The sequence below is a fragment of the Hipposideros armiger genome, unplaced genomic scaffold (genome assembly GCF_001890085.2).
Source record: "Hipposideros armiger isolate ML-2016 unplaced genomic scaffold, ASM189008v1 scaffold_7, whole genome shotgun sequence".
Taxonomy (NCBI): Eukaryota; Metazoa; Chordata; class Mammalia; order Chiroptera; family Hipposideridae; genus Hipposideros; species Hipposideros armiger.
In genome coordinates, this window is record NW_017731357.1 from 5679924 (window position 1) to 5692959 (window position 13036).

The 13036-nt window shown below is 37.4% G+C and overlaps 1 protein-coding gene across 1 annotated transcript in view; it reads right to left on the bottom strand.

Annotated features, from left to right (window-relative positions):
- Positions 1-13036, bottom strand: part of USP9X (ubiquitin specific peptidase 9 X-linked) — a 130475-nt gene that overhangs the window by 33644 nt on the left and 83795 nt on the right. Inside the window, exons 21-25 of the mRNA XM_019648934.1 lie at positions 8305-8435; positions 7845-8123; positions 5432-5557; positions 4355-4480; positions 2942-3108 (exon numbers count right to left, since the gene is read on the bottom strand). Coding sequence (XP_019504479.1) covers positions 2942-3108; positions 4355-4480; positions 5432-5557; positions 7845-8123; positions 8305-8435 — 829 coding nt within the window. The remainder of the gene's footprint in view (positions 1-2941; positions 3109-4354; positions 4481-5431; positions 5558-7844; positions 8124-8304; positions 8436-13036) is intronic.

The following is a 13036-nucleotide window of genomic DNA, read 5'->3' on the forward strand; positions in this document are numbered from 1 at the left end:
TTTACTCTTCTACACAGCAAACAGGACTACTCAGCTCTGCCCTGAAAGCACTATGCCAGGAGTGGCAAACTCAACTGCCTCCATGGATCAGAGAAGTAACATAAAGAAGTTAAAACAGGCAGGGAATAAAGCAACTGGTGCTGGAGGGAGCGGGGGTGGGGGGGGGGGGGGGCACCATATCCACCTAAAGGAATTCAAATCCAATTGTGAGTGTTTACAATAAAATAAGGTCATTGTTACGATGTGGAAACAGACCTCATCTAATAGGAACAGAGATCTGGGAGATTTTCTGAGCCTAGGGATAAGGGAAACTGATTAGAACCAAGAACCAAATTGTAGAGTGCTTATAAACCAAATTGAAATGGCAATGGGAAGACAGGAAAAGATTTTAAGCAGGAAAACATCACAATCATATTTTACAAAGATCACTCTGTCTGCAGTGTGGTCAACAGATTAGAGTAACACCTCATGGACCAGCATTAAGTGTGGAAAGATTAAGGATATTGCAGTTGTCCAGGCAATGGGTGCTGGTTGTTTAAAATGGGTAGAAGCAGTATGGAGAGGAGCAAAGTGTATGGAGTTCAAAAACACACGAAGCATGTAGGGGAGCGAGGGTGAGAGAGCGAGAGCACCACTGATGCCCATCTTCCATTTTCCGCACATATAAATCTTACACAAACATGAGCTCACAAGCTACCTTCTGCAGAGAACCTTCACTTCTGCTCCTTCCAGGTAAAAGTAACTTACTTATTTCTCTTCCGATTCCCAAACTACTTTCTCTTTTATGACACTACTTTGTCTCAAAGTTCCTTGAGTACAACTATCTTATTTGACTTTGGATTCGCATTGCCAAGCACGTAGTAGGGACTCTCATAATTTGCCGGTAGATTAAAATTGTACATACTATGTGGCAGAAATAAGTTGGAACTCAAGAGAACCTTGTCATTTAACTTGTCTTATGCTCTCTATCAGCAAAGTCTACTTCTGAACTGCTATAGAATTAAGTGAGAAAATATATGTGGGAAAACCTTTGTAAATAGCTATACTTGTTAGTAATACAATTATTTAAATATAAACTCTACCTGAAGGGTAACTTCGTGTGTGTGCTGGTTCACACTTGTTTATGTGAAGCCCCTGAGGCCAGATGTGTTTGGGGATTCAGATTTTAGAAAGGTAATGCCAATAAAACCATGTTCAGGTCAGGTTTGCTGGCAAATCCTTACAAACTGGAAATAAAGGATTTTGAACCTGTAATAGGTACTCAGATATTTATAAAATGATTGAAAACTGCAGGGCAGGGTGAGTCAGTACCAGAGAAGAAAATTGGACACCTAAAGCTCAAAAAGATCTTAACCTCAGAAGAGCCCCATTTTTGTCGAAGACAAGGTAACAGAGGCATAATGAGATGAAGTGCTGTCTACAGTACTTCACTTCTTTGTGTGTAAGCTTCAGGGAGGAACGGAGTAGTTCTAATTTCCTATAATGGGAATTTTCATAACCGGTTGAGGGCAGAAAAACCTGTTAGACCAATTTCCTTAATACTTAGTAGCCAAGAAAGTGAAATAAGTTCCTATTTTTTCTTTTAAATTTTAATCACAGTTGACATTCAGTATTGTATTGGTTTCTGGTGTACAGCATAGTGGTTAGACATTTAAGTACCTTACAAAGGTGATCCCTCCAGTAAGTCAAGTGCCCATCTGACATCATACATAGTTATTATAATATTATTTACTATACTCCCTATGCTGTACTTTACATCCCTGTGATTATTTTGTAATTGCCAATTTTCCTAATTCAGTTTAAAATTTAAAAATCAACACATAGTAAGTTATTTGCTACCTCCAGGTTTGACTTCATTGAAACTGTTGGCTAATATCGTTCCTCTCCTCCCTCCACCCAAAGTATTATTATTTGGAATTAGACTTAATCAACCAATTTATCTTTCTTAACATACAGAGTTGTCCAATGATGATAAAGTCTTCTCAAGGAGATAGCAAACTCAACCTTATTTGGGGAGGATCATGTCAAGGGACTTTCTGAATAGGTTGGACTAGATGTCTTCAAGGAAATTACTGAGGAACTTCTCAAGCAGTAGACTATCCCACTGGAGACCCATTAAATACCTTTACAGCATCCTTTGGAGCAAGTTGAACCTACACCATTACATCATGTACATATTTTTTTAAAAAAGCTTTATCACTAGGCTTCATTTTAGCAAATTGCTTATTTTGACCTTACACTTCTTCATCAGTAATTTCTGTCATTGTTGAATGGCATGAGACAGAATAAACAAAATGAACATAAGACCGAGTAATTACATATAGCAGTGAAATAATTAGAGCTCGAGTTTAACAAGTTACCTCATTAAGGTGAGGATTAGATTGCCATGAGGATGGATACCAACGTTTTCCACAAATCTGATTTGCACAAAAGCCCAAAACAAAATCAGTGTCATTGATTAAATGCTGTTCAAATGAAAATGAGGGCTTTACAGTTGGTCTTTATTCTCAGTGTAAGATACAAAAGTTCTTACCATACCCCTGCCTTGTGAATTTCATGTTGAATTAACAACTTTACTAAAACAAACAAACAAAACAAACAACCCTGGCAGCTAGGTATCCAAGATAGGAGGCTAATGTCCTAATTTAAATCTTGTAAACTAGATTGTTAAAATGGCTAAAATATATACCCCTTAGGTGAAATTCTGAAATTAGAGAAAAATTGATTTTATGTTGACAATTAATGTTGGCATTTTGTAGAGACTAAAACCAAACAAATTTAGGTCTAGGCAAAATGGGTTTAAATAAAATTTTCCTAAGTATTAGCATGCTATAGAGACAATAAATATTTGATTTCTGGGATAAATTTCACCAGCATAAATTAATTCCTATTTGCTTACAAAAATAAGATCAAGTTTCTTACAATTAAAAAAGATACTTACTTGCTGTGACAATGCAACAGTAAGTCAATGATGAAAGTCTGCCAAGCCTTTTCTTTACTAAGAGCATCTAAGGCTGTCGGAATCAAGGCAAAACATAACGTCATCACTTCCAATGCTTCACAGCAAACCTGTTCATCTTCCAAGTCCAGCTCATTGCCTGCATTGGTCTGTAAAACGATAGGGGCAAATTACGTAGAACTGCATTTAAGAAAAAGCTCATACAACTTAAAAGTTAGTGCTTAAAACTTACTTACTCACTTAAACCCTCTGGCTTCAGCCTCTTTAACTACCGCTCTTGAGGGCCCTTTGGAATACTATGGAAATGACTATAAGCGACAATGAAGTTTAATTCCAGTATGTTGCTACTTGCCAACGAGGGATGAAGGAGCACACTGAACATACCACCTGTTTCTTCATCCTCCAGGCTTCTAGAGACTTTTTGAGCTGTGTACTTTTGCACCAGCAATCATTCCTTTCTCAAGAACCACTCTGGCACTGCAGTTAGGTACTTCTGACTCGTTTCATTACGTGGTTTATCTATAGTGCCATTTAATTTGAAAGCAACTGTCTTACACTGTTGTTAAGGAAGGGTTTGAAGGTTTTACAACCTAAAATATGCTTGGTTAGGTACCTAATAAATTCTAACCTGACTTTATCAAAAAGTAATAATAGTACATTCCTGAGAAAGAATAAGCATTCAAAATATTAGCTCAATGAATACCCAGCACTGTACCAGATGGGTTTTACAGGACACCAACACATATACAGGTCACATCAGGGTTATGCTGGCCCTAAAAGGGAGGGTAGGTCACATCAGGGTTATGCTGGCCCTAAAAGGGAGGGTCTGCTGAGCCAGAGAAGTTCCTGTAACTTAATTTCCCCTTCTAAATATGCAGAAGTGGCTATTAGAGGCAGGCACATACAACAGAAAATCAAAGAGTCAAAACATAGACTCTCTTCTGTAAATAATTTGCTTAACCTGACAGAGGGTCAGAGATACCTAATTGGCTGACACTCTACTTTTTACTACGTTAAGAGAATAAAAAATACTTAAATGCGATAACATAGCTGATTGATACTTAAACCAAAATTTACACAGGACAGAAAGACAATTAAAGATGAATAAAGAGAATGGGAGAAATCAAATTCAGTATGACACAATTACATCTGACCCTAGTGAGAAGTAGAAAAGATAGTTTTGTATTTTTTAAAAAAGAAGTTTCATGGCAGGATTCTGAAGAACTTTCTTCTTCAAAATGAAATTTTACTGTATTCTTACCATAACTACCAGTTAATTTTCAACCTATTAAGATGCAAGTGACTGGATTATTAAAGCTACCAGACATACTTCTGCCTCATGCCCAATTAAACAACATTTATTTGAAAGGAATGTATTTCGGTGGTAACTCTTACCTTCTCATAAATTTTAGTGATTTCTTCATTTGGGCTAAATACTAGCTGCAATGCTCCACATCCAGATGCCCAGATAATTTTTTGTATAGCTCTAATTACACAAATATCAGGCATATATCTTGAAGCCTGTAAGATAATGAGTAATTACAACTGTTGAAAGAGTATTAGAGTGGAATAATCACTAGAAAAGCAAAAATTTTTCTCCTTGCAAAGGCACAGGAATTGCTGTGAAGCAGTACCAGTCTCTTAAGTTCCCAAGTTGCATTTGTCCCATTTTTTTTACACAGCAACACCACAAAGTATATACTCCAAATTATTATCTGGCCTTGTATTACTTTCGGAACAATCTTAAAAAGACTACAAACGTGATGCAACCACTCTATTCCTAGTATTTTTAACCAAGATAAATAAAAACCTATGTCCACTCAAATACTTGAACAGAATGTTCACAGCAGCTTTATTCACAACCAAAAAGGGGAAACAATGCAAATGTCCTTTGCCAAGTATATAGATAAACACAATGTAAAATGTTCATCATGGGATACTACTCAGCAATAAAAAGGAATGGACCAAAGGTTCACACAGCACAGATATTTCTCAGTGATTATTCTAAGTCAAAGAAACCAGACATAAAAGAACACACACTGTATAAGTACACTTGTGCTAAATGAAAACTAGATACAGTGTCAAAAGATCCGTGGTTACCTAGGGCCAGGGGTGGAGGGAAGAATGGACTGCAAAAAGGGACACACACAGAGTGATGGAAATGTTCTGTGTCTTGATTGTGGGGGTGGTTTCACACATATATGCATTTATCAAAATTCATGGAATTATATACTTTAAAAGATGCTATTTATTGTACATAAAGATGATTAAAATCAGAAAGTGCTAATATTAATATTAGGTAAAATTCATGTTAAGGGGGTTTTATCTAGACTGAAACAGTGATTAAAGTGAGTGGGCCTAGGAAAATTAGGCCCTAAATTGTGACAAGGGTTATTCCTAAATTAACAGAGGGTCAAAAGGAGAAAGAAATGAACCTTCCAGGATTTCAGAAGTTTAAAGTTTAATACTAACCTCATCAGATATTTGCTGAGCAAGACGAATTGACACATTTCTAAGCATGCATTCGGATGATGGATTAGGAATGCTCTGAAGGGCACTCTGTAGCACCACTGCTTGATCATGAGTAACTTGGTTGACCTGAAAAAAGATAACCATTTTACTTGGAGTAAATCATTTGTACACAATCAGACCCAACCGTTTATTCCTCACCACCTTCATCACTCCCTCAGGACGACTTCTTTTCATAGATGTACTGTAGAACCTGTGGTAACTTACACAAAAAGTACTTCACGTTGCCAACAATGTGGGCTTCCTCTTTTTCTTGTGCAGCAGAGTGCTACACATCCCTCTGAAAACCCCCATTCTAGATCAGTCCGACTCATGTCTCTCCATCTGCGCTCAGCCTAACTTGTAGGGGCAAGTGATAAACTGAACTGACAAGTTCCAACCCTATCTAGAGATTCAGTAAAGTACGCCACATCTTTTATATGTATGTTCCTGGGCAGACCCTGCTCCCATTCCCACTGGTCATCAAATTCTTTGAAAAGGAGAAAAATTAAGAAATATCAATAACAGAATAAAAGTATAAATGTAGGAAAGGTATCAGTTTTTTAATAGAAATTCAAGTTTTTAAATCTGTAAGAAAAACAATTACTTTTAAGTAGTTATTAACCAGGCAATTCTGTCTTTCAAGTTGTAACAGCCCTTCTCTATATTCTAAGTACAGTTGACCCTTGAACAACATGAGTCCACTTATATTCGGATGTTTTTTCCCCCAATAAATATGTAGTCAGCTCTCCGTATCCCTGGATTTCACACCCACAGATTCAACGGACCATGGATCAAAAACAGTAATATCTTTTTTCCTATTTTGGGGAGTGGGGTATCTAAACAACAGAAATTTACTTTCTCAGTTTTGGAGACTAGAAGTCTGAGATTGGAGCGTTGCCACAGGTTCTTTCGAGGGTTTTCTTCATGGCTCGCAGTTGACCCCTTTCTTAGTGTGTGTTCACAATGGTGGGCGGAAGGAAACAGTCTTTTTGATCTGCAGTTGGGAATCTGCAGATGTGGAAGGCTGACGAGTTATACATGAATTTCAACTGTGTGGGGGTTGTTGCCCTAACCCCCATGTTGTTCAAGAGTCAACTGTACTTCTACAACAGTATTTAATACATATCTATTTTACTAATTTTACCTTTAACTCCCTACTGACCGTGAGCTTCTTAAGATTAGAAGCTAATTACGTACCTTTGTATCCACAATAGCACATTTTCAGAATAAATACTGAAGAAAAGTGAAAGAGGGAAGCATGTAATTGTTTTCTGTGTACTTCATTAAGCACCTGTGCCAGGGATCATGATAAGAATCTGTTTTTATCTTAACAAGACCAATTTTTTTATTCTAAGAAACATGGGACCCTAATTACAAAACAATATAAGGTTTAGGCCATTTAAAAAATCCTTTTTAATGGGAAACTTCTAACATATATGAAAGTGAAGTGAATGGTTTTACTAGTGCCCATGTACCCATCGTCCAGCTTCAACAATTATGAACATAGGACCAAAATTGTTTATCTAACCAACCCCTTCACTTTTTGTCCCCTCTCTACCCGAGGCTTACTTTTGAAGCAAATTCTGGATATCATATAATTTCATCTGTAACTGTTTCAGCAACTACTTAAAAAAAAGGAAGGGGGAGTGCTATTCCTTTTAAATGTAACCACAGTATCATCATCACACCGAAAACAATCATAAATGCTATTATCACAATTATATCACATATCGAATCAATATTCCAGTCTCCCTGATTAAAACCTCAGCCATTTCTAAAAAACCCACACTATATTCCTGAAGCTTTTATTTCTATCAGTAACTTAGTAAAACATCACTTATAATGCATTCAGAAGAATTCTAATTTTAGTCAGAATTAAATGAGTAGTTTGACCTCTTCATAAGTAGGCATTGAATTCTGGCATGTCTTGACAACTTTTGGTGGATCAAGGATGCCACCAAGGCAAAGACAGAGTCAGAGTAAGCTCAGAACTGGAGGTTTAGCCTGTTAAAGTGGCTGGAAACAGGTTAAATTATATCTTTTTTTAATACCACCTGTGTCTTTATTATCTGCCAAATATGAGTAAGAGATTCATATAGAGGTTTTATTAGGTTTAAAATAGTTGCAAGTCAAACACGATTTAAGGGGGCAGGAAGGAACGGTCCTCTCAAATAAGAGTATAGTCAGTGAAAGCATTTGTATATATACAAATATAATTTAATGAAAGAAAAGATCTAAAATGAGTTATCACTGGAAAGGAACCAGAAACATTTTTAATTAACTTTGAACTTTATACTTAAGAGTTGCTGAGAAGTTTAACTTTAAAAATTACCATCTATTATTATAAAAAGATTTTAAAAAAAGTTTGCATTACCGATGTCATAGGATTCACGCCTTCCACACCTGGCTGAAAAGCTTCTGCCACAGCTCGAACGTGGCCATAGCCAATGGCAGTTAGCAACAGTTTGGCTATTTTAAGAGCATTGAGGTAGGCACCCCTTCGAGTTTCCATATCTGCATTTGGTAGGAAGTTATTTCTGGTTAACATACTCAGGACAAGGGGTAGGCCACCACTTTTCAAGAAGTGAAACTGAAAATCAGAAGAATCATCGGCCAGAGGTGCTCCAGCAGGCATTAACAGGGCATAGACCACCTGGAAAAAAACACACAGAAGGACTGTATTAAAAGATTTTTCCCTTATCATCACTGCTAAGAAATTCTTTGACCATTTCAAAGAAGTTTTACTACAATGTTATCCATGCTATTGACATTACCATAAAAAGGTCAAATGCGAAGAACATAGAATAAATTTAAAAAGGAAAAAAAAAACTAACCTCTGTTAGGTATAGCACTTGTGAGGCTGAAGGACCAAAGAAAAGCGAGTCGAGAGATGGACTAAGGCTGCTTTCTCCAAGTTTGGCGTGGTCTAAACAAATAGCTCTTAATTTCTCTATTGTTGTGCTATCTGTAAGAAAAGAGACACAGTCTAAGACAAACATAATCCATGCATTCATAGTATTTCACTTTGATATTCTGAAGACTACTTCAGTACGAAATAACAATTCAGTTGAGTTATAGGCTCAAATGTCACAAGACATAAGTAGTTCTGGATTAAAAAAAAAATCAAAATAAACCAGGGCTCTTAATCAGCCAACCTAAACATGAAGGAAGCAGTCTCCTATTCAGAGACCTTAAGTCAACATGCCCTCCCCTCAGCCACTGGAGATAGAAGAAAATACAATACACTTCAAAAGGAAGTAGTTCTTATTGAAAATAATAAGAAAAAATTGACAAGCTGTTTTCTCCAACTTCTTTATTGTTAGCCTCCCTGACACTATGCATTAACTGGTTTATTTTACTTAAAGAGCCTGAGTGATACCCTAGAAACTGAACCTTAAAAAGTGATTGGAAAAAAAAAGAGGGACTCATGCCTAATGTTCACCTCGAAGTACGCACAGCTTTGCTTTTTTTGAGCACAATATTAAAAGATGAGTTTCTCTGAAATCACTGAAAAAATACCACACACAACCCCCCCCCCACCGATAATCCCAGGATAGAATTAAGCATTGGCTACCAAACACTCAAATTTAAGTGAATCAACTTTCAGAATGTACTTTGATAACAATTATTTTCAACATAAATGCCTTATTATTAAAATGCTACTTGATAAATAAGATTTTTTTTTTTTAAGTAAAAGCTTTTACTGAAGACTAAAGAAAACTGAAAATTACTCTAACTTCCTTAGGGTATACTAATTTTTACAGGCCTAGAAACAGCCTAGAAATATGGTATCAAAAAAAATCTTTGAAGGGGGCCTGTAGAGTGGCGCGTTGGTTAAGAGCTGGCTTGGGATGCCAGCTCTGAGCAGCAGGGCCCTGGTTCGGATCCCACATGAGGGCCAGTGACACTGCCCTTACAGCTAAGATGGTGAACAACAGCTCTACCTGGAGCTGGGCTGCTGAGAGTCACCTGCGAAGGCATAGGCTGCAGCCCCTGCTGCAGTGGGTTGCTATAGGCTACCCTGTGTCGCCGGCAGCCAGCGTGAGCGGCCAGCAGCCTGTGTGAGCTGCGAAGAGCCGCTGTGAGTGGCTGTCCAGAGGCCGGCAACCCATCTGCCTCACCCGGGAAAAGCACAATGATCACAATAACAACATGGGCCAGTGAAGCAACGTCCTCCACAGCTAGACTGAAGAACAAAAGGACAGCAACTTGTCTGTTCCTTCTCCCCGATTCCCCAACACTGTTCCCCTCCCCCAATTAAAAAAAAAAATCTTTGACTTGTGTGAAAACTGTTAGTTTTCCCTATTCTCAAGCGACAGTGACATTACGTAACTAAATGAATTATGTTTTCATAATAAAATATTTGTGAATATCTTCTCATGTCATTATTCATCCCCTATATAATTTTCAGTTGATGATTAAAATGACACGGTCATTTTACCAGTATACCAGTTTAATCTCTATTACTGGGCATTTAGGCTTTTTCCAATTTTCTTTTTATACTAAAGATCCTTGCAGTCAAATCTCTGCAATTATTTCCCCAGGAAACAAATCCCATTTGGCAGAAAGAACTGCAATGCAAGGTCCAAGACTTCTGACATATATCACCAAATTACTAAAAACAAACCAATGCATATGTTACGTCTGAGAATGTCTTGCTTGAATTAAAAATATACTGTGTGAGGGATGGAGCCAAAAGAGAGTCAGAGAAAAAAGGAACAAGAGCTCTAAGAAAAGGAAGCAGTGACTTGTAAGCAAATCATTTAATGTTGAATTTTAGTTTATTCATCCAAGGTATCTGAACCAAATGATCGCTAGTGGCCATTCCAGCTTTAGTATTTGTGAACCTAAATGATTTTAGGTCCCTGATTATACACATGCTCATTTTACAAAATATGAAAAATAGAGAAAAATCAAAAGGACTCATAATCTTGTCATACAGACATAGTTTAAGATTTTAGTTCAAGCTCTTTCTAGTCTTTTAAAAAGACACTTAAGTTATATAAATATAGCAATGTATTATTAAAAATACAGAAAACAATGAGCAGTAACACACAGGTTAACATTACAAATGTTGGAGCCCAGCTGCATGCATCTGAAACCTAGAAATGTTTAAACTCTGTGTCCCTGGTCAAGTAACTTAATCTCTCTGTGGCCCAGTTTCCCCATCTTTAAAATACAGATAAAATAGTAATTCCCTCCAAGATGTTGTAAGGCATGAGTTCACAGGTGTTAAGTACTTTTAACAGATTTTGGCTTTTTTTATTTATTGTTTTATTTGGGAAAAGTGCTTCTTACAAAACGGCAGCTGCAAAATACAGAGACCTCTGTAACAATAACTTGCTTTCTCTTAAAGTGAAAGACTGGGTGGGATCCAAGGAATCAAAGCAGTAGATGGACAACTCAAGAGCATCTCTCCAAGTTATTTTCAGGAAATAGAGCAACAAAATGAAAGCTAAAAATTTCCAATCAAGGAATCCTTTTAACAACTTGTCTCGTGGACTACCACCCCTCCCCTCCGTTTAGTGGGAAAGTGGGAAAGTGCAAACCAAAGACCCCACTACAAGAAACACTTTAGAACATAGTTTTCAATTACATCTGTCAACCTGGAAAGCTCAGGGATGGAATGAGGCCAACACCCACAAAAATGAACACAAAACCCCAACAGCAAAACCCCTCAGAGGAGGATGAAGGTTGTCAGAAAGTGCCTGGATGGGACAGCTAGGAGATCATTAAACATTAAATACAACTGTGTGTCCAGTTTGCGTTAATATATGAGATAACCAGACCGTTTGCACCTCTGTGGCTAAGCCCATTTCTCTATTTATATAGACAGACAGCGCTAGCACTGCTCTAGTAACAGCTACCAACATACTGCTTTGTTCTGAAAGATCTGTTTGTCACACTAGGCTGAAATGACTAAACCACGGTTTTCCACTAAGGCTACAAATGCCACACCTATGTAGAAATGAGCTTATCACATACTCACACAAGCCACATCTACCCCAGCCCTGCGTGTCAACGTCCAGCCCTGCATGTCTTTTATGAGATTTTGGCATATTTTAAGATATTAGTTAGAAATTTCCCTAACTCCTGGGAAAAAGGATGCTCTGAACAGGAAAAGCAACTCATTCTGTTTGGTAAAGCAGTATACATTTTAATGACTCAGTATTAAGCAAGAGTCTGTTTTCCTGATTATGTAAGGAAAGGTCACAGGAGCTCCTGAGTATAGTCTAGATTACAAGAGATTAAATTACCTACAGAGAAGACTGTAGAAGTTCTAAGATTAGCAGCAAATCATAATGGAGGCACTTGACTTCAGGCAAAGATTCAGAATGAAATGATAAAGTCAATGACTAGGAAAAAAGCTACTAATTCCATCTTAGTTTTCCCCTTTAAAATACATGGACGTGTGCACAAACACTAAATGATTACCCAAATGTTACCCAGCTAGAAACAGAATTTATAACTACAATACTTCCTTTTCTTAAAGTGAAAGAAGAGTGTAGGTGTGTGTAGCAACTGCAGTGACAGAGAGTAAGTTAACATTTGCTGAATACTGATTAAATACTAGTCACTAGGCTAGGGTTTTCCATACATCACCCCATTTAATCCCTGAAATTCTATAAAATAGTTATTATTAGCCTCGTTTTACAGATCCGGATTTGAACAAGTCCGTTTAAGCCCAAAGTCTATGATTTAATTACTGTAGTAAAATCATTACTGCCTTTTTCAAAGTTGGCTATTTCAAATTTAGGTACTACACTTTGATTATAGAAAATATGGAAGAAGCACCCTTAAATTTCTTGCTCGGAGCTGCTTGGGATGATCTCACTTTTGCCATCTGGTGGCATTATGCTCAATATACAAGATCAGGGATTCTGAAAAGGATTTCTGTTTAAAATGTTTTGAAAGCTGATTCTGCATACATAAAGCAACTGTTACTCAGATATTAGTACATAAAATACAAATTCTAAACAATACAACAGATAAGGGGTAAGAATTAAATTAAATCATTGAGAGAAGCCTTAGATAAGAGTCTAATTAATTTTAACTGATTCTGTCCCCATCGGAATCAGAAAACAAAATAGCAGAGGTCAACATGGTGTTTACTTTAGAAAAAGGAGATAATGGAAATACAAGACAGTTGTAAAAATTACCTGGGTCAATTATTGAACTGTATGTATCAGCAACTCATACACAAACCCCACTAAAATAATACATGAATACAAAATACATAAACTCAAAAGGACATAAAAACAGGAGATGAAGGAACACTAGAGAGATGTCAGTCAATTATTGAAGGCGTAGAGGAGATGGAAGATTGGCTTAGTTGAACCAAGAAGCGCTTGTGGAGTAAAAGGAAGGGGGCGGGGGCACCCATAAGTTAGCACTCCACAAAATCCTCGAAGAGCTAAGGATATAAAAACAACAGGGGGCCGGCCGAGTGGCACGTTGGTTAAGAACTCGCTTGGAACGCCATAGGGCCCCGGTTCGGATCCCACATATGAGGGCCAGTGACACTGCCCTCCACAGCTAAGATGCTGAACAACAGCTCAACCTGGA